General features: G+C 26.5%; 1 protein-coding gene across 1 annotated transcript; it reads right to left on the bottom strand.

Moving 5' to 3' along the window:
- Positions 1-12593: 12593 nt before the first annotated feature.
- Positions 12594-15981, bottom strand: LOC113850811 (patatin-like protein 2). The gene is made up of 7 exons (XM_027481342.1): positions 15892-15981; positions 15489-15673; positions 14701-14862; positions 14354-14498; positions 13359-13607; positions 12833-12990; positions 12594-12714 (listed from the first exon to the last, which is right to left on the bottom strand). Exons 1-7 carry the CDS (start codon positions 15979-15981, stop codon positions 12594-12596), a joined length of 1110 nt encoding a protein of 369 aa, XP_027337143.1.
- Between the last annotated feature and the right edge of the window lie 8057 nt (positions 15982-24038).

The following is a 24038-nucleotide window of genomic DNA, read 5'->3' as shown; positions in this document are numbered from 1 at the left end:
GATTAAAACTAATGCTTTCCACTTACACTTGTTATGGAACATTTTCTCAAGAATCATAGCTGGCATGTGGCTCAAAACCATGAGAAATCATAGCTATGATGATAAAACAACGCCTAATGAAACATGTGATGTGTATTGTTTTTGTGGCATTAGGCTCCACCCCTTGAACTGCCCTGATGCATTTTCTCAGAGCCAAAGTGAAGAACTTGTTGTGGATGCAAGTGTGAGAGGGTTGGAGAAGAATTGCTTCAGTAGCACCACAAATGTCAATGGTTTTCCTGGTCGGTGTTCCAAGTGCTTAAATAGCCTCTATTTGGTGAGTTTTCCTTATTAAAAAAAAAGTTTTTTTTTTCTATAGGATATCTTTTCGTGATTTTGCTTTGTTCATTGTGAGTTGGAGTTTGATGGATCTTGTTGAAAATTGAACATCAAGATGGTTTGTTTTTCATCTTCATTCATTCTTGGTATTTAGTAAAATTGTCTTTTTTCTTGTTTCTTTATTGGATGTTGGTTGCTTTCTAAGTTTTTACACAATTCTTCACGCGCTATTGGAGCTTGTATGGCCCAAGAGTGTGAAAAGAGCCAACAGTGGAGTAGTGGAACACTTTGTAAACAGTAAACATGTTGTCACGTTTAGGGAAAATAAAATACTCCACTCTAATGTCTTAAAATAAAATTCTTAAACGAAAACCTTAGCATAGCTAGAAACTACTAAGCACTTGCAACGTGATCTTGATACTTGAAAATAAGTTGTAGTTTTGGATTCTTAGTATTAAGATCAAAGTTGAGTTAGCTGTTAGCAAATGTGTCTCTTTTTCTCATAGCTTTGCTTGCAAAATAATTGGTTGGGGACATAGTTGTTAATAACGTGCTATAGTGGTGCTGTCGCACTTATTCTTTGCCTTTTTCTGCAACTTTCTTTTATGATTTAACTTATTTTTACCAAGTTACATTGTCACCACTTTTAATAAAATCAAGAAAAACTTAATAAGTTCATGGAATAATATAACAATTTCTAATAACAATGGGTTAAAATTTCACAAATAAAGTGGTAAAATGAAAGTTTCTCAATTATTTACTATTCTAATTCAAAATCTCTCAAATGTTAAAATATGATATGTATATATGTTACATTGCTTTATTCCATTTTCAAATTGTTGCTAAATATATTTTTAAACATTTTTATTATGTATTTTGAATGTTGATAATATTTAACTAATACTTATTTATCATTTCTCAAATATTATTTATAATTTAGATACAAAATATGCATTATATTTTTGTTATAACATATTTATATCATATAAAACTCTCAAGCATAAACAAGTCCCTAGGTACCAACAGGACTGGAATGCAGGTTACCAATGCATTTCTGTACATAACGGAACACTATCAAAACTCAATTGTGAACTTATCTGAAGATGGTAACATACTAGATGTTCATATCTTGCTTTGTCTTTTATCTTTTTGATTTGTTGACGCAGTATTCTATTATTGTTGCAACATTATTTGACGCTATGACTTTTAGGCATGGATGATCTAGGTAATGTGACTCTTCCTAAGGGTTTGTATAACATCACAAGGATAAACTATTACAAAGGCTATTTGACTCAACTAAATAAAGCAGTTGATGATGGAGCAAATGTAGAAGGATACTTTGCATGGTCATTGCTTGATAACTTTCAAAGGAGGTTGTGTTACACATCAAGGTTTGGCATTATTTACGTTGATTTCAAAATACTTAAGAGATACCCCTAGATGTCAGCATACTTCAAGTAGCTGTTTGCCAAAAAGATGTAAATAACTAGCAGAGAATCTATTTTCTACTTCTAGTTGATTCAAAGAGAATAATGTTTTTGGTGGTTTTGGTTAAGTTAAAGTGTCTCTGCAGTTGCAATCATATGACTTGTTTAATGCAAATCTTATAATAAATTGATATTTTATCAGATTACATTAACTTTCTTTTAGTTCAACTATTGTCTCGTATTGATAAATATTTTGCTGACTATCATAAATTTTTCAAGAAAATATGATTCAAAATATGATTTCATGTGCTGCCGCTTTTAAAAAAAGTTGTTTGATCATTGTGAAATACTGGAGCAACATATTTTGCAATAATTAAAATAAAAAATTAAAACAAATCTAAACAAAAAATATGTTCAAAATAGATTTACAAGGAATAATCACATTATATTTATATTCTTGGGTAAAGAAAATAATTGAAAATTAAATACTATAAATTAGTCAAGTTTTCTTCTTATAATATCAATAATAACTATTTGGAAAAATAAAAGATGTTTAAAACTATTCAACCTATTTTCTTATAACAATGTTATCTCTTGTAACAATGTTATCAGTACGGTGGTAATGCTTAATTCATGTAATCAATTGATGGTTGTAGCATGATCAATTGATTGATACTACCATGAGTGGTGACCACCACTCTCAATTACCACCGTAGTTTTTAAAAAGGTTTTTTAAAATATATAGAGGTATCTAATATTTTTAAAATTATATGATTCTATTAAAAAGTTGTGTGCAATTAAGTTGATTTTTTTTCTCAAGATTTTTAAACCAAATAAAGTGAAGATCGTGTTAATTAATTCAAATGTGCATATCTATTTTTGTAAGATTTTCAATATGCAATAAGATTGTATACGATGTTTACCTTTTTTTAAAAAAAATATATCGTAATTTTGATTGCTAAAAAATTTAAATAATATACAAACTTAGAAATTAAATTCTTCATTGATTAATCTAAATGCGTAGTTTCATCACAATAAGGTACAATGATTAATTACGATGTTCAACTGTGAGTTTCTAAGCATACGTGAAACTAGTTTGAACAAAATTTAAAAAATAAAAAGTATAAATAAAAATAGCATTAGTCTTACTTGGTGTAAAAAAAAAAAAAAACTCTATAGAAGTTGCAAAAAAAATATGGATGATTACACTTGAGAAAAACAAATTTAAAATAGTTTTATTTATATTTTTTTTAATTTTTCTCTTTAGCATGAGTAACTAAGTCTACAACGAAGTTTATGTAAACTATTGTTTATGAATTTATAGGATTTTAAAATTTGAATCTATATTTGATTTTTGTTTGTGATTAATTTTTATCTTATTGTGCATAATAATATAATCCTAATTGATTATATCATCAAGTTATCATATCTCGATTAGTTAATAGATTTATAAGATAAAATAAGATAAAAGATTAGGTGGACTAAACTAATCTTTTTCTTCTAATTATTATTAAATTAACAAGTTTATAGGTACTTTATTTTTTCTTGAATTAATATTTTGCATGACCATTGAAGATATTAATTTAGAAAAAAAATATTAATATTACATGAGTATTAGATATTAATAGTAATTATATGAATAATATAAGACATTGTTTTACAAGTTATAATTTATTATTTCGTTGACCGTTAGATATAAATTAAATAAAAAGTTTAGATAGAATTTAAAATTTTTTAGACTTTATACCGATACGAGAAAATTCTTTTCATATATTTATCTATAATTGATATTATGATGAAGGAAATAACTATAAATAATTGGAAGATATTAAAACACAACCAAAAAGTAACAATCTAACTAGGGATCAATTATATAATATTTAATACATATGATTCATAGTCCTCACGAAAACGGCAGCACTGAACCTTGTTATATCAAACACTACACACATTATCTTGGATTGCAGTACAAGTTAAGGAAAGTAGAGGAGAGTTCGGAGAGAAATCAAAGAAAAAAGTAACTTAGATTGAGTACAGGTTTTCTGCCTCAAAATATCTCAAATACTCTTCAAACTTATGTATTTTTGCGTGAGGCATCCATCATTTTGTCTAGGCAAAAAATAAGACAGTGATTTCCTAAGTTTTTTTTTTTTTTATATATATATATTCTTGCTTGAGCGAGGATCATTCTCGCTTGAGCAAGAAGGGTTCTAAAGCGTTAGTTTTTTTTTTTTTTTTTTTTGTAAGTTTTCGACTTAGTAAGCTCATCTTGCCTAAGTGATATTACTTCTCGTTTGGGTAAGAGAACAATTGGAATGACTCTATTTTATCTCACCTAGGCAAGACTCATTTTCACCTTATTAAGAATGCTCTAGAATCTCCTAATCTAGAATGCTTAGTCTCACTTGAGCGAAACACTCTTCAACATGTTATTATCAAAGACTTATCAAATTAAAATACCAATCACACATCATTAATAACAAACAATCAATCAAGAAAAAGAGAATAATACAATTTTTACATCTATTATTTTTGAAATTAATGTAGAAAGCACTAGGGCACGCTAATAAAATATTTTTATTTTGAATTTAATTATATATTGGTTCAAATAAGTAATATAAAAAAATTTTCAATTTTAATCGTAAACTTTAAATGTGCATAACTTTTAGTATAAGATTTTGATTTAAACACATTTTTTTTTTAAATTCTAACAGTTTTTCTATTTTTAAAATTTTTCCACTTTCTATGTCAATTTAAAAAATAACTGACGTTAAATTTTTTTTTTATTTTAAAAAATATTATCATATTTTTTATTAAAGCAAATACTTATTAATCGATATAAAAATTTATTATAAAAATTTTTATTTGTACTAGTAATTTTTTCACTTTCTCCCATTTTATGATTATTCTAACATGTATATAATAATGTACTAAATAAAAAACTATATATGATAATTTTTTATTAAAAATTACATAATACTATAATGCAATTCAATAGATTTATACTATTAAATATTATATAATACTATAAACCCTAAATTACATAATACTATAACGCATTTGAATAGTGTGTCATTCAACAACTCACAGATTTCTGATTTGTGAATACTTGCCATCGTACTTGGGACCGGGTACAAAATATCCTGTGCATATATAAAGCTCAAACAAGGTAGAAAAAAAAATTATTTAATTCAAAGCTAAAACACAATTTGCATAAAATACACACACATATTGATCAATTTAATCTTTAAACTTTTAAAATTATTTTTTTAGTCTAAAAATTATACATATCTATCAATATAATCCCTAAAATAAAAAAAAACTATAAAATTATTAAAATAAAACCAATCATTATAGTTCCTAAAATTATAAGCATAATTTAATTTAGTCCTTGAAATTATAAATACCACTAAATTTATTCAAAAATAATACTTATTTTAATTTCTAAAATTATAAAAACCTATCAATTTAGTTCTTGAAATTATAATAAAAGAATTTTATTTTGTGGTAAAATAATACAATTTTATTGATAAGAAAACAAAATTTAAAATCAATAAGAAAGGGTATATTTCTGACCTTGAGAGATTAAAAAAAGTTATTAATTGATCATAAATATTTAAGGTTTATTTTGATTACACAAAATTATTCAATGCTTAAAATTGTTGTTTTTTTATTATTTTAAAGACTAAATTAATAGGTGCCTATGTTTTCGGGGATTAAAATGATCAATTTCACAAATTTGGAGCTAAATTACAGATTTTAATAATTTTAAAAACTAAAATTACAATATATTTATAATTTCAAGACTAAAATTATTTATTTTATAATTTTAAAAACTAAAAAATTAATTGTTAATCATTTTATGAACCGTGTAAAATTAAATTGACACTTGTCTAATTTTATAAACTAAAATAACGTTTGACTCGAAACTGAACAATGGTACCTCATAAGTTGCAGGTTTAACATAAAGTAAAGGAAAATTCAACTCTTTTGAAGTATTAGAATGAACCTTTTGACCAAAAAATATAAAAAAAATATTATTTTTCTAGAATTTAATTTACTCACTAAGAACTTTATTTTATTTTTCTTTTAAAATTAGCCAAATACAAAGTTTACCGTGCAAATAAATTTTTGGAACTATACAACAAAAAGTTTACACCGACCAATTCACTTTTCAATGGACACATGTTATCATAATTATTTTTGGGTATTTACTGTGTTGCTTCTCACATTTAAAAGAAAGATATCAAATCCTTCATATGTGATGTAATATTGTTAGTCCAACCCGTATGAATACATGTATCTCCAAATTAAGTATGATATGAATTATTATATGAGTAAATGTCTATATTCATAACTCCTCTTTATTCTTTGTAACTTACGATTTTGTAATTGTTTTGTTTAAAGATATATGATTCTCCAGTTATAGTTTTAAGTCTATAAATATGTATCTTATTTGTATTGAGGATATGTGAAATGAAATTAAAATTCTCTCTTCTTCTCTATACTCTTCTCTCTATTCTTCCTTGTAATTTTACGTTCATTTTATAACACGTTATCAGCACGAGACTCTAGTACACAGTTTTCAAAAAAGGAACATTGTTGAATAAAGGTACGATATTATTTTATTTTTATTTTTCTTATAGAAATATATCAGTATTTATTTATTGTAATCTCAATTAAAATTGCGTGGAGAAAATATTTTTGATGAGAATATGTTAGAAGAAAAAACATTCTCAACTTTTCACGCACGTACTCCTGCAACAACAATATCATGAAAAATGATTCAAAAATATTCTAAATTTATTCTTGTTTCCTTGTGGTTGAATAAAAAGGTTTTGATAAAAATCATGAATCTCGTCTAATTGGCATTGTTCCATTCCCAAAAGTGAATGTAATAACTTGTGACTATTGTAACTATGCACAAACTTATTATCGTGATAATGGTTATAGACATGGTCATTGCGATAATTAGAAATATACATTTTTCACACCATAAGTGAGAAAATTGAAAAGGATAAAGGTATCCAAAGTGGTAAAAATACGAAAAACATATGCGTTGTGAAAGCAAAGGTCACTGATCATGTATTTGTCGTACACCAAAGCATTTTATTGATCTTTTTCAAGAATCACTTAAAAATAAGGGAAAAAGATAGAGATAAATTTTATTTGTGAAAATGATAATAATTTTATGATTATATGGACGTTACTCACTTAGATGCTGCTAATCATTTTACTGATCAAGATAAAAATAAAAAATAAAAAATGACCATCTCATTAGTGATCTATTATTATTTTTGTTAATGATTTTATTTATAATCATATGGCAGTGTTTAAAATAAGTTTATTATTATTTTTATTATTATTGCGTTATTATATTTTTTTTCTATATGTTAATTTATGTTTAATGTATTCTCTTTCTCTAAAAAAATAAAAATAAAAATAGTAATGATTAAATAAATTGTCATGTATTATAGTTATTTTTTTTTATTGATATAGTTGTTATTTAAATTAAATTTTAATATAGTCATTGTAAATAAATAATAATAAAATAATAAATTTTCACCAATTCTTTTAGTATTTAATTTATTTTTTTATTATTTATTTTTGCAATGAAGAATGAATGTTAATATGGACGACACCAACAATGAAGACATATGTCTTGTTAATAGTACAATAACTCACACAATTCTTAAAAATAAAAAATATTTTTCTTATTTAGTGATGCAACAAGCTAATGTGAGTACTATATTTGGTAGTACAAAAATTATTGAAGGCTCCGGTAGAGCTAATATATTATTGCCTGGTAGAACAAAATTACACATTATTAGTGCATTATACTCCACTAAGTCTCACAGAAACTTATTAAGTTTCAAAGATATTTGCAAAAATGGATACCATGTTGAAACAACAAATGAAGGAAGAGAAGAATACATGTATATCACAAAAATTATCTCAAATAAAAAATGTGTGTTAGAAAAATTACTTTCTTTTTCTTATGGCTTATATTACACACATATAAATATAATTGAAACACACATTATTGTAAACCAGAAGTTTACAAATCATGATAATTTTTTTATTTGGCATGAACGATTAGGCCATCCTGGATCAATCATGATGTGAAAAATAATTGAAAATTCATGTGGACATTCGTTGAAGAACCAACAGATTCTTCAATCAAATAATTTCTCATGTGTTGCTTGGTCTCAAGGAAAACTAATTAGTCAACCATCACCAGCTAAGATTGGAAATAAATCGATCATATTTTTAGAACGTATACAAGGTGATATTTGTGGACCAATACACCCATCATGTGGACCATTTAGATATTTTATGGTTTTGATTGATGCATCAACGAGATGGTCACATGTTTGTTTGTTGTTAACTAGCAACCAAGCGTTTGCGAGATTACTTGCACAAATAATTTGTTTAAGAGCTCATTTTCCTAATTATCCAATTAAGAAATATGCCTTGACAATGCTGGTGAATTTACATCTCGAGCTTTTAATGATTATTGTATGTCTATTGAGATTGATATTGAGCATCTTGTAGCACACGTATATACTCAAAATGGACTTGCTGAATCATTGATCAAGCGTCTAAAATTAATTGCAAGACCATTACTAATGAGATCAAAACTTCCAATTTCTACTTGAGGACATGCAATTTTGCATGTTACAACACTTATTCGCATCAGACTAACAAGTTATCATATGTTATCCCCTTTGCAATTAGTTTCTGGTCAACAACCAAATATTTCTCATCTTAGAATTTATGGATGTGTAGTGTATGTTCCTATTGCTCCACCATAACGCACTAAGATGGGTCCTCAAAGAAGGTTAGGAATATATGCTGGCTATGAATCTTTATCTATAATAAAGTATCTTGAGCCAATGACAGGAGATTTATTCACTACTCGATTTACTTATTGTCATTTTGATGAATCATTTTTTCTTACTTTAGGAGGAGAAAATAAACATTTGGAAAAAGAGATAAGTTGGAATGCATTATCTTTATCTCATCTTGATCCTCGAACAAAATAGTGTGAACTGAAAGTTCAAAAGATAATTTATTTGCAAGATTTAGCTAACCAACTACCAAATGTGTTTACGAATCCAAAAACAGTGACTAAATCATATCTTTCGGTTGCTAATGTTCCAATCAAAATCAATATTCCGATTGGATAATCTAGTGTTGCAAATCAATTTGAATCATGTATGAAGCGTGGTAGACCTTTTGGTTCCAAAGATAAAAATCCTCGAAAAAGAAAAGGAACAAAAAATCAAGGTGACCAAAATGAGGATGTAAAGACTCCAGAAGAGTCATAAGGCATAATTAATATTTTAGTTCCAGAAGAAACACAGGTACCTGAAAATGATGAAAATAAAGAAATCTCAATAAATTATGTCATGAATAGAATACAATGGAACCAAAATGAAGTCAATATTGATGATATTTTTTTCATTTAATGTAGCATTGGATGTGATAACTGATATAGAGGATTATGAACCAAAATAAGTCAACGAGTGTAGACAAAGAAGTGACTGGAAAAAATGAAAAGTTGCAATTAAGGAAGAATTAAAGTCGCTTACAAAGCGTCAAGTTTTTGGACTCTATAGTTCGTACACCTGAAGATGTAAAGCCAGTTGGATATAAATGGGTTTTTGTGCGAAAACAAAATGAAAAGGGTGAAATTGTGATATAAATTATGACTTGTTGCCCAAGGTTTTTCGCAAAGACCTGGTATTGATTTTGAACAAACATATTCACCTGTAGTGGATGCAAATACTTTTCGATACTTGGTCAGTTTAGCAACAAATGAAGGACTCAATTTGTGATTAATGGATGTTGTTACAGCCTATTTGTATGGCTCACTTGCTAATGACATTTACATGAAACTCCCTGAAGGTTTTAATTTATCAGATGCATAAATTCAAATTCTAGAGAAGGTTATTCAATCAAGTTGAATAAATCACTTTATGGATTGAAACAATCTGGACACATGTGGTATAATCGCCTTAGCGAATATTTGTTGACGGAAGGATATAAAAATGACCTTATTTGTCCATGCATTTTTATAAAAAGATCTTATAATGAATTTATAATAATTGTTGTTTATGTTGATGATTTAAATGTCATTAGAACTCCTGAAGAGATTTCAAAAACAGTAAATTGTTTAAAGAAAGAATTTGAAATGAAGGATCTTGGAAGGACAAAGTTTTGTCTTCGATTACAACTTGAATATGTAAAGAATGGAATTTTTATGCATCAAGAAACTTATACTTCAAAAGTGTTAAAACGATTTTATATGGATAAATCACATCCTTTGTGTACTCCAATGGTTGTAAGGTCACTAGATGTAAACAAAGATCCTTTTAAACCTCGAGAGCAGGATGAAGAACTACTAAGTCCTGAAGTACCTTATCTTAGTGAAATTGGAGCACTAATGTATCTTACTTGTCATACACGACCTGATATATCATTTGCTGTTAACTTATTAGCAAGGTATAGTTCTTCACCTACAAGAAGACATTGGAATAAAGTTAAACATATATTTTGTTACCTTAAAGGTACAATGGATATGGGTTTATTTTACCCAAACAAATCTAAATCTGAGTTGATTGGTTATGCAGACGCGGGTTTTTTGTTTGACCCACATAATGGTAGATCACAAACAGGTTATTTGTTTACATGTGGTGGTATAGCCATTTCATGGCGATCTATGAAACAAACCATAATAGCTATATCATCCAATCATGCAGAAATTTTAGCATTACATGAAGCAAGTCGAGAATGTGTCTGGTTAATATCTATGATTCAACATGTGCAAAAAACTTGTGGTTTATCTTCAGGAAAAATGACTCCAACAATTATATGCGAAGATAATGTTGCATGTATTAAAGGAGATAGAACAAAGCATATTTTTCCAAAATTCTTTTTTACCCATGATCTTCAAAAGAATGGTGATATAAATATTCAACAAGTTCGTTCATGTGAGAATCTAGCAGATATTTTCACAAAGTCACTTTCAAATAAAACTTTTGAACAACTAGTTCACAAGATCGGATTTTGTCGTCTTCGAAATAGTTGTCCACATGAGGGGAGAATTAATACGCTCTACACTCTTTTCCCCTTAGCTATGATTTTTTTCCATTGGGTTTTCCTGGCAAGGTTTTTAATGAGGCAGCATATAATAGCGTAAATAACAATGTATTTTTCTTAGACTTTTATCCCATTGAGTTTTTCCTAGTTAGATGTTATGAAACATATTCTCAAATAATGGACATTCAAGGGGAAGTGTTATGAATTATTATATGAGTGAATGTTCATATTCATAACTCCTTCTTATTCTTTGTAACTTACGATTTTGTAACTGTTTTGTTTAATTTTCATTCAAAGAGATACGATTCTTCAGTTATAGTTTTAGACCTATAAATGTGTGTCTCATTTGTATTGAAGATATGTGAAATGAAATTGAGATTCTCTCTTCCTTTCTATATTCTTCCTTGTAATTTTACGTTCATTTTATAACATGATATTGTTTATTTTGAGATTAAATTTTTATGTTTTTGTTTTCTGACATCAATTAAAAGTTTTTATACTAATAAAAATATTTTTTATACTTATATTTATATGCCATTAATTCTTTTCGATTAATTTAGATAAATGTGGACTTTATGCGCATATTTCAATAATTTAATTAACTTATAATTTATTTTTTATTATAATTTTTTTTTACCTTACATATCACCTAATTTCCAAAGCATGTCGATTGGCATAAACTTTTGAGCTACGTATCAGCCAAAATCTTGTAATAGAATATTAACTAAAACAACAAATGGAAATGCGACAAAAATGGAATAGGATGATGAGTTTCGAGGCATGGGACGAAATAGAATAAGCAAAGTTCACAGCAGAATCTGCATATTTCAATTCAAACAATAAAAGAACAAATGGTTAAGGATAATCATTTTAGAAATGGTGATTTTGAGTTAAGAATATTGATGTAAGAGTTGGAGGAGCACTGAACCTTGTTATATCACATTACATACACACAATGTCCAATTTTAACAAAAGTACAAATACTATTTATATTAACAATTCTTTTAGATAACTACTGACATAGGATCACTAACAATAATTAAGTCCGAGCAAATTTGGATCTTGTTCTTATTGATTCAATATTTATTAAAGTGATTCACTTCCTTTTTTATATTAATGGATTTTAATTTATTGAAACTTATATCATTAGAACAAATTATTGGATCTGTACTTCCTGATCAATTTTTTAATCGTTTATTCATATATAGATTTTGTACTAACTAAAGTTATAATATTATTAGATTTTTTTTCCTTACATTTCAATGCCTCTATTTTAATATCTACCTCGTTCTTTTATATGCATACATATTATACAATTGTAAACATTAATCAATTTAGTACTTAATTTAATTTAATTATTATTTAATCTTTAACTATACAAAAAATCTTTTATTTAATCTTTAACTATACAAAAGATATTTATCTATAATTGAAATTCCATCTAATTGATATTATGATAAAGGAAAGAACTATAAATAATTGAAAGATATTAAAACACAACCAAAAAGTAACAATCCAACTAGGGATCAATTATATAATATTTAGTACATATGATTCATAGTCCTCACGAAAAGGAGCAGCACTGAACCTTGTTATATCAAACACTACACACATTACATACACACACATCAACAAACACAGATTCTTACATATTACAACATATGAAGATCAAACACACAAACACACAAGACAAGGCCATTGGTTTGGCATTTATTCTAATACATTCTTTAGTAATTGCCTGAGTTAAGCTGCTTGAGCTTGGCCAAAAGGAACCCCCATATTTTGAATAAATGGTCGTCCCCTTTTCTCCATCGACATTGTTTTCAAACGATGCTGCCTTTCGTTGTACAAAATCTCAGCAAACCTTCACAAAATAAAAACAGACCCCTCAAAAAAATGATTGATTACAAACTTAACAAATATTTCGTTCAGAATATGATCACTTCCATCAACCATATATATATATATATATCGATACAAACCTGTCAAGAGCCTCGGCATAGGTACCATCACCAGTTTCTTCGATATCAAAAGAATCAACATTTTTTTTCAACAGGTCTTTTCCCACCTGTTCGAGATTGTCCATGTTTTCTTTTTTAGCATTAACCGTTTTATCCAGGAAATCAGGCAGGTCATATTCCTGCAATTACAATATTCATTAATTATTCTAAAATAAATAATCCATAAATATTATTAAATCGTGCTTATGATAAAACATTAAAAAAATTGTCAAAATTCGACTTAATTTCTTCACACAACACTTATTAACGTGATTAGTCTATTTTCTAAAATAATTTGTAGTAACCATATTATAAAATATGACTTGTCTCATTTTTAAAAAAGTTAAATTAAGAAAGAAAAACTATCAAACTTTATTAAAAAAATAGTGATCATATTCTTAATTAATGTTAATATCTAATGAAATAAATTAATTATAAGAGGTGTATGGAAATTTAACATTCCCTTCTCAAAACTTGAAATTAGAGTTACGACTTTGAAGAAGTATACCTCAACTCGAAGGTAGGTTTTGGTAGGTTGGGGGCTTGGGAACACTGTGGCAAGGTAATTTTCAGTCATGTCTGTAGAAGCACGAACAAGAAATTCTGGTCCTTTATATAGCCAGTCCAACTGTGACCATCTACCAACGATTTCAGCATCGTATTGTTCGATAACTGTTGTTACTCCTGTTCCTAACGATAGTACGTGAATTTCGCCGAAACTGTTGTATCGTATACCTTCACTCACGGCACTCTGCGTCTGATGAACCATATATGTAGATAATTAATTATCTCTTTCATGTTTTATCATAAGAAAATTGCACTATTTATTTATAATATTTTTGTTTGAATGAGCTGAAAAAATATGTTGTCTTTTCCTTTAATTAATTTTATATAATTGATTCAAATGCTAACTATATTATTGTATCAAATATAACTTTAAAAGCAAGATTAATAATTCAGCAATTATTAAATATGAGTTTCACACTATGTTTATATTTTTAAATGAGTTTAAAAACTTTTAATACTAGTCGTAACATGTACTTAATGTAACCCTTTTATTAAATAAAATTCACTTTGAATATCAATTAATTATATTTTTTTTTCGTTTGTAAATGTCAAGGGGCCAAAGACGAAAAATAATTAAAAAAAAGTGAAAAAATCTAGCTAACTATTGAGGTTATGGACGCCCCAAAAATCATCATGGAGAATAAAATTTACTAGAGAACATATACCGTGATGATTCTTGTTGAGATTTTTGTTAGCAAGTCAATTTCCTTTTCATATCCCAAGTTAACCACTTTAACATGATTCAATTATATTTAAAACTTCTATCTACTTTTATATATTTTAGATTAAATAAGTAAAAGCTATTCAATTTTTATTAGAAGAGATAAACATAAAATATTAATAAGAGTACCTATGATTTATATGAGATTAGCCTTATGGTTTAATAATGGGCTTCATTAATAACAATAGCATCAAACTTGTAATTAACTTATTTACCGGATTACCAGCAGCAACACCACCATCAATCAAATTGAACTCAGTACCATCATTCTCAAATTGATAGGGAGGTAGAGTTTGGGGTGCAGCTGAAGTCCCTATGCATATATCTGACATCTTCGCATTTAAGGAGGGATAATTCGTGCTGCAAGACCAAAGTTGCAAAACAATATTCAGCAATTGTATCCAATTAATAGCTAGATCAAAGTTCTATCCATTTATTTTACTTATAGGAGAACATTAGATAATTATTCAAGTATTTTTAATATTTCTCTAATTAAAGTTTGTTTTAAGAATTATATATAATGACAACTTTAAATATTGATTATAATTTTATATTTGTATACATACTAACCTTATAATTTGAGAATATAACTGGTTTCTTTGTCTTCACGTCAAAGGTTGGGATTACAACATGTGTCAATGTATCACTCAGTCGAGTGTCTTGCAATATCTCACGAGTTATATTATGTAAGAACTCCCCATCAAATGTGGCACCATGCCCAGGTCTGGATGTTTTTCCATTATGACAATCCAAAAATTAATTATATATATATATATATATAAGAGAGAGAGAGTTAGTTGTTTAATAAAATATATTAAATGAAAATATTATAATTTATACTTACGTGTAATTTGCTTAAAAAGATAAAGGTAATAGTAAGTTATAACTATTATTAGTCATAATTTTAATACTACTTCATCGATTTTTTTTCAAATGTTATAAAACGCTTCTATTTAGTAATTATCAAACTATGCTATTAACTTATTAAAACTAGTTATAAAATTTTAAATAAATTATATATTTATGTTACCAAACACAATTAATATGATATAATCATATTGAAAAACAATTTATTATGACTTATTATTATTATTGAAAAATTTATTAATTAAATTTAATAAAAAGTATATACTTTTTCTCTAAATATGATCATACTATGTTCAGCTATATTATAACATGTGGAATTCAACCATTTCAATAGAAATTCCACCAACTATAATTTAAAATTTTGAAACATACCATGACGATCTAAGTAAGTTTCAAAACAGCATTTTGTCAATCAAACTTTTGGCAGGGGTGACTCAAATTAACATATACATGTCTACTTATTCATGTTCTCAACATATATACCTAGAATAATTGAATATTTGAGGGCCATTATCCATGTAAAACTTTACGATTTCCGCTGGAGTAAACCCATGATGATTAGGGTCTTTTGGGTCTTGGCTGGCTAACAAAGCAGTTATAAGTCCACCAGTACTAGTTCCTGCTATCATATCAAAATAATATGCTAAAGCTGTATTTGGGTCTTTAGCCTGCAACTCAGCCAAATGAAAATGTTTGATTTTTTTACAAAAGAAGAAGGGGTAAGATTATACTACTTAATCTTAGCATAATTCCTAATTAAGAAACCAACAATTTCAAGAAAAAAATAGAATATATATTACACCAAAATCCACCTTATTTTCTATCCATCATTCTAATTGTCATTTTTTTAAATTGAGTAGTTATAATATATATATATATGATCAACCTTAAGTGCCTCGTCTAAGTGTTCAAGAACTGTTGCTGGAATAATCCCCTTGATACCACCACCGTCAATGCTGAAAAGTATGGTTCTCATATTCTTTTATCAGCACTATATATATGTGGAATTGAAATTAAAACTTCTTTTCCTAAGATCATTTCCTTTTTGTCATGCCTAATAATATGGTCACGGACTGGTTTTGCATCGTATTTAATTTTAAAATAAATGAACTTTATTATATAATAATATTTCTGATTTAATAGTATTTTACTTAATTAAACTACATATAAAGGAGATTGATAAGAAAACTTAAATACATGATGGGGTACAGAGAAAAAAAGATCAAAATCCTCATTACTCACGTTTGTATGCAAACGAATATGAATATTTAAAAGAAAAAGAAAAGGCATGCATGAACGTGAAAAAACCATTACTTTATATAGACATTAGTTAAATCTTACCCACTAGCCCACCTAACCAAAGGTAACCCACTTTGCTACATAGGATTGGGACTGGAAAGAACCAAAAAGAAACCTTTAATTGCATAACAACAAAAGAAAGCCTATGATTACACAGTTTAGTACATTGCTAAATTTCTCATGGGTCCCCATACTTTTCTTGTCCATATATTACAAGTTAATTTGTCATGTTACCAAGACATTTGTTATATTTATATTTAGATCTTTGGTTTTAAAATATGTATTAGAAAATATAGTATAATTTTAACTTTATATTTTATTATTTCTTTAATTTAATTATATATAATGCTAAGATTAATATATTCTGCCAATAAATTGAATTAACTTGATCTTATCCTCTATATTATTATATTTTAATCAAGTCAAATATAAGTTTAAAAATAAAATTCTTCCAAAATTTTAAATCAGATCAAGATAAAAATAAATTCATCGCTGTCCATTTCATGTATAGGGGGGCCATGTATATGCCTAGGCAACTAACGTAACGAGGTACATACGTACGGCAATTAAATATAATCATGGAATTATATATTTATTATATTTTATAATTATAAATGAAAAGAAGTTTAGATTTTTTTTTAAATTGAAAAATGTTATATATGTAGTTAATGCTTTTTTATTAGTTTTATAATTAAAATAATTAATTTATCTTTTTTTTTTAAATAAGAAATTCTTGTATCACATTTTCTTTGTTTTTAAATTATTATTATTATTTGAGACCTTTTCGGGTTCTTTTAGATGTTTTCTTTTTCAAGCATATCCTTACTTACTAATTATGAGTCTCTTGTCTCATGGCTACATTAACTTTAAATAATAGTTTTCAAATTAAGAAAGTACACATCATCATCCCCATTTGAATGTTGAAAAATTTGGTCCATCTTTACTTGAAATATCAATAATAAATTCTAAATTATTATCCCTTTTTAGTACACGTTAATAAACAATCAATATGAATTTTTAAATCATTTTAAATTCGACCCTAAATGCTTTTTAAACAATTTTTCATCAAATTTAAACGAATATAGAAATAAAATATTTTATTGAATCAATTTATTTTACATGAATTTCAAACAAAATTGATATCTTTTAACAAATTTCAGATAGAATAAAAATTATGTAATTTGCAAGATGACAATTAAACCTTGAATCAACAGTTATCTTAAAGAAATAATAATAGAGAGGTATATTATCTATTAAATATGCTGAGTCAAAATATGGATATTTATGTACACAAATTTATTAAAAAAATAACTAAAAATAAAATAAACTAATACTGTACAAATTAATAAGTTAATATTTTTCAGTTTAATTTATGATTTTAGTTTTAACAAATATTTAGACAAATATGTGTATTACCTATTCTTTTATTCAACACAAATAAAAATGTTTTTTTTTTCTTAATGAAAGGTACAGGTAGTTTATATGATAAAAATAATTGTAGATATAAATTTTAAATTAATTATCATAAAGTTGAAGATTTTAAATTATCAATTTATTTCAATTAAATTTTATTTTAAATAATATTGCACAAGTCATTGTTTAAATATATAATATTACCTAAATCACTGTATAAAAAAACTCATTTTATTTTAATTTTTTTCTTGCTATAATTTTATTTTAATATTTTAATCACTATATCGCTATTTTTAGATATAATGAGACATGCCATCACATAATTTTTTAATTTATAAACAAATTATTTCATAAAACTCAAAATTAAGTAATATATAAAATTATAAATCACGATGTAGATATAACAGAGCGAAACATATCGGAATTTTATATTAAATAGAGGTAAATACAGTAATTTATGATTTATTCATTTCTTTATGGTTTAATTGAAGTTTTATTTTATTGAATATATTTTTAATATTATATTACATATTACTATAAATTATAAATAAAAAATGTATTTAATTTAAATAAACTAAAAAATAAAAAAAAATTACACAATCAAATTATGAACTGTTATATCAGCCAAAATCGTTGAACTTTATAATAATTAATATAAAAAATATATTTATGATATATTTTAATTGATTAACCGTGACGAATTTTTTGTACTGATATTATACTACAATTAAAATTTAAAAAATATTAATATCAAATAATTTTTTTATTTTTCTCAAAATATATTTTTATAGAAAAAATAAATTAAAAGGTTAGCAACATATGATTCAAACCAAATTTTATCACTAATTTTCATCAAGTTTCAACTGATTCAATGTTCGATTCATAAACAAATACAAAAACTTATTTCATTGTAGCATGTATTATTTAAATGTAAAACTATATATTAAATTTATTTTGTACACGTATCTTAATTAATAATAATTGAACACTCAATCATTTTAATTTTAAATTGTTTGATTGGATCGAACCGACCAATTAACTGATTTTTGGATTGAATCATGAGTCTAAATTAATTAATTTTTGAATCTATCATCACTCAAAGTGAAATTAAATAGGGCATGGACGGTTAACTAAACCAATTGTACTTAATTGTGCTAATACTATGTTTTAACATCTCAAACCACATGCGATAATTTGAATTTAATTAAAACAATTATTATTATTATTATGAAATTGTAAACTATGTAATATGATTGATGAAGTTGTCATCTATGATGAAGTGCTTTAAAATAAAAAAGTTTCCACATACATGTATGTCATCATCTCATATAGAACCATTAAAACAGGTAATAGGAACAATAACAAGTCACTTAAATTAGTATTTGAGATTGTATAAGTGGTCTATTTTAAATATTTTTAATTTCTCTAACTTTTTGAAAAAATCATTCATTTTATTCTTTCTTATTTAAATAAATTTACTGTTATTTAATGTTCAAAAAATACTTTTATATATATTATATAAAATTAAAATTAAAATTTATATAATTTTAGAGATTGATTTCAATATTTATTAGAAGAAATTAAAATAAAAAATGTATATAATTTGTGCTTTTATATATATTATTGGAAGAAAATACATTTGAGTAGGCTGTCACTGCACTACCTTGTAGGAATTTTAAATATAAAATTAAAGATAACACAATTATATATAATACACATCATAACAACTCAATACAATTTCAACTATATATAATTGAATAATTGCGTTAAACGCGTACCTGATGAGAACCCACGAGTCATAAGCAATTCCGATGAGAACTATGAGTCATAAGCAATCCTTGTTTTGAGTGAGCGTGTACTACTCTCTTATCTAATTGCTATTATCCCACATTGGTAACTGTTTAATGGGGTAACAGTTATATAAGCCTAATCAGATGAGAACAGAAACCTCTCACTGGGCACATAGAATAGTCCAACCCATCACGTACTATTCACACTAAGAGCCCAATTACAAAATCTATATAATAATAATTATTATTATTATACACATTTATTTTACGTCATAATTAATAACAATATAACCATAATAATTTAATAATGTTAATCCATAAATTAATATAAATATTAATATTAATGTTAAAAAATCTAACATACCTGACATTAGATCTTTAAATTAGCACTCTACCTTCCCCCACTTGCTCCACAAGAGTTAGCACAAATTATATCAATACTATTTTTTTTATAAATGCATGTGGTGCTATATATATATATATATATATATATATATATATATATATATATATCAATTATTTTTCTAATTTTATTGGGTGAAACGATAAATGTTTTGATAAAATAAATATAAAATAATAAAATTTGACTATTAGAAATTTAAATTAAAAATAGATTACTCGTCAGGGAGGTGCTATGCGTAAAATTCAATAATTTAATTTCATGGAAGCTACACTTGAGCAAATAAAAATGCATTGCTCTAATTCATATAATAGCTACTATATTTTATTTTAAAATAATTATTTTAAAAAAAGAAATTAAACATGTTATTATTATTATTTTGATAGGCAAAACAAATCTTATTAAAAAGAGTTCAAGGGGAACTCAAAACCCATATACACAAAAAAATTACTTACTCAGAGAAATAAAAAGCAAAAATATACTTATGCAAAATTAAGACAGATGCAATTTCGTGGGTTCAAATACCAATCAGCTAACATAATAGCTTCTCTCTTACTAACAAGTGATAACCATTTCCAGGATCTCAAAATAATAGAATCTAGGATTTCCCTCTCATCCAAAACACCATTAGAAAATATAATTCTATTTCTATGCAACCACAAAGACCACAGTGTACTTACCCAAATAATTAATAAGCATATTCCTTCTCTTTTACTACAGTCAACACCAACCCAAGAAAGCAAGTGAGTCGATAAATCTGAAGGCAAAACTAGTAAGAATCCAAGCCAACGCGCAATAAAGTACCAGATTTGAGATGAAACTGAGCACGTTAAAAATAAATGAGTTGGAAGTTCCTCCAAACCATGACAGAAACAACAAGTTATATCATCAATTTGAACACCACGATCAATCAGTAAACCTTTACAAGGAAGTGCATTCAACAACAATTGCCAAGAAAAAACCAGACACTTAAGAGGGACCTTAACATGTTATTATTATTATTTTCTTATTTCTTTTATAATGAACTTTTATGAACCTATATTAATTTGTTTATAAATGTTTACTTGTTGGATCTTCACTATATTGAAAATTGGATTATTGTGTTGAGTTGCTTGATTTAATTTTTATATTCTTTGAATGTATCTTGGATAAAATTCAATCAAAATGTGTCATCAAACAACCTTATTGTCATGTAATTTAAATCAAGAAATCATCAAATGGTGTGAATTTAAGAAGGTTCGTGCACTGAAGAATCAAGTGTGAATTATTTTTATAGTTGAGATTAATAATTGTTTCAATTGCAATTTCTTGATTTATTTATTTTATTATTTATTCTAAACTAATAAAATCACATATACTTATCACCCACCAATCAAATTTTAAATAAACTGCACCGATTCAAAAGACTATAAGACAAAAAAGAAATTGCCAAAATGCAGTGTCACTATCTTATATGATATAAGACCCTATGAACGCAAAATATCATTGAGCAAAATTCACGAGAGTTTTACTAAATATTAAATGTTTTACTTCCTATTTAAAGTTTCATGTTTCATTTGTTGGTGCATAATGTTTTATTTTAATACTCCCTACGTTGTTTTAAAAGAAAAAAGAAGTTTGTCTGTTACTAAAAAAATAAAATTTTTATAATAATAATAGGAAAAAAATGTGATAGCAAGATACTAAGATTACTCATTTACATATATTAGGATGGGTTTAGGTATGCTAACCATCTCCTTCGATTAAAAACGCATTAAATTAATAAGTGAATATATATATATATATATATATATATATATATTTAAATCTAACGAGTTATAATTTATTACTTCATTAGCTGTTAGATTTTTAACATAAAATTTATGTTTCACAATACGATTAAAATATAATAAAATAATTAATATTATTAGACACAATGAAAATTAATATAATCTGTATCTAAAAAAGAACATGATATTCATTGTAAAATTATATTAATATTTTATGAATTTGATTTATTAAAAAAAATACTATTATTAGTATCATTATTTTATTTAATTTTTATAAATATAATTATATTTATTAATTTTAATTCTTTAAAAAATTAAATTTGATTAATTTGAACTTTTTAAAAATAGTTTTTTTTATCATCATTTAGTAATAGCGTAGTATATATATGATTAAGTGTGTCACATTATTAATCATCTTAAGATAATATGTAATGTGACAAATTTAAATTTAAATTTAATCACACCAATAAATAATAATAAGAATAAAATTTTAAAAATAAAACATATGATGGTTAAAATTAATATTTTGAAAAATTATAATTATATATAATTATATTTATAAAGAGTAAACACATTTTATCGTATACTATGTATGAATAAATTAAATTAATCTTCTAAACTATATAAGATAGCAGAACTGATTCCTTACTGATAATAAATTCTTCAAAAAAAGTACCAATTTACAATGAAATTTGATATTATATACAACATGGGATCACAATGATATGCCTCAGTAGTTAAGCCTAGAATGAGAATGTGTTGTCATGAAACATTTCATCTTTCTAACTAAAGGTTGTTTTTGACTTATAGATAAGAAATATATGCAGCCAAAACTTTTTAACGTTTCATTTATGGGTTGCTTGTTATGAGTTTCTTCTACATTTTTTTTTAAAGGAAAGAATTCAATTATGCAATGAAAACAATTTGAGAACATCCACTCAAATAGAATGACAAAGAGGTATACTATTACATACGATGTGTGAATTCTAATTAATTATGCGTTGAAGACTCAACACAAGTTAAAGATGTGATGTTGCTGAGAAGTTTCAAAAAGAGTAATTTAAAAGAAAGATTGTTAAACCTAAATTTTGAGATGATTATATTTATTATTAATTTCATCTATATTAAATATTCAATATAATTTATTAGAAAATATTATTGGATATTGTTCCTGGTAGGGAAACACTAGTCTTCAAGTCTCTGCTCAAATAAGGTGACGTCCTTCCATATCTTGCTGATGTTGCCTGACGTGGGAAGGGTAGTCTGTAATGGCCAAATCACTAGAGTAGGAGGACTCTGATGTGGGAAGGGTACCTGCAAAAAGCACTCTGATGCTGAAGTCAGGATTTGGTTCTGAGCAATAAATACTATTTAATATTCAAAAGTCAACCCTTTACCTGTACCTCATACTTTCCTTTTATAGGCGGTGTTTTAGGCTAATGGGCTTACTGAATCAGCCCTGGTTTTGGCCCTTTAATTAGAGTAGATAATAGTTTGATTATTACCCTTAATTGGGTTAATTACCTTTAATCCTGGCTGAGAGGGTATTCGACTTATCTTGACCGAGGGAGTACTCGGTTCCTTTCTTCTGTAGGTAAGACCGAGTAGTGTCTTATCCGGTACACTAGCCCCCCAAGCCTGAAGAGGTACGATGCAAGGGCTTAATAATATACTTACCTATGGTATGTAGACAAAAGGATATTCTGTTTCAGTCAAGAGATAAGAGTACCGAGGGGGTATTCAGTTTAATGAAGAGATAAATAGGACGAGGAGACACAAACCGAATCCGTATTTAGTTTTAGATGTAAATAAAATAAAATAATTAAAAAATAAAAATAAAAATAATATAAATAATGATTTTGGCCACTTTAGAGTGTACGAGATATTTTTTTTTGTTAGGGTTTCCTCGTTTTGTATGCCTCTAAAATGAAAGGGTGCCTGATCACATCTGTAGATCTGGGAAAGATCCGACGGTTAGGAAGGGATGTGACCCTTCGTATGCTTGACACCTCTGGTTTTATAAATACATGGTGGTCCAGGCCTCTATTTACGCTTTTTTTGCTCTAAACCGAAGGGTGCATACTATTGCTCTAGACCTAGTGGTATACATTACTTTTAGAAGTTTTTCTTCCTCTTTTCGACTACTACAGCAAGGTACGCTTAATCATTCATTAATTTTTCCTTAGTCTGTAATGGCCAAATCACTAGAGTAGGAGGACTCATTGTCTGATTCGTCAGGGCCGACTACTGTTGAAGTTCATAGTGTCAGAGGAACTGAAGAGGGTGAGGTTTCTTCAAGGCCGAGTGGGGCAGAGGATGAAGTAGAACAAATAGTTAGGGAATTCAGTGATGGTGTCAAACC

This window comes from Abrus precatorius, unplaced genomic scaffold (genome assembly GCF_003935025.1).
Source record: "Abrus precatorius isolate BTA unplaced genomic scaffold, Abrus_2018 Scaffold9, whole genome shotgun sequence".
In the NCBI taxonomy this organism is placed as follows: Eukaryota; Viridiplantae; Streptophyta; class Magnoliopsida; order Fabales; family Fabaceae; genus Abrus; species Abrus precatorius.
The sequence above is the reverse complement of the archived record's forward strand: the minus strand, read 5'-3'. Positions and strand labels throughout refer to the sequence as shown.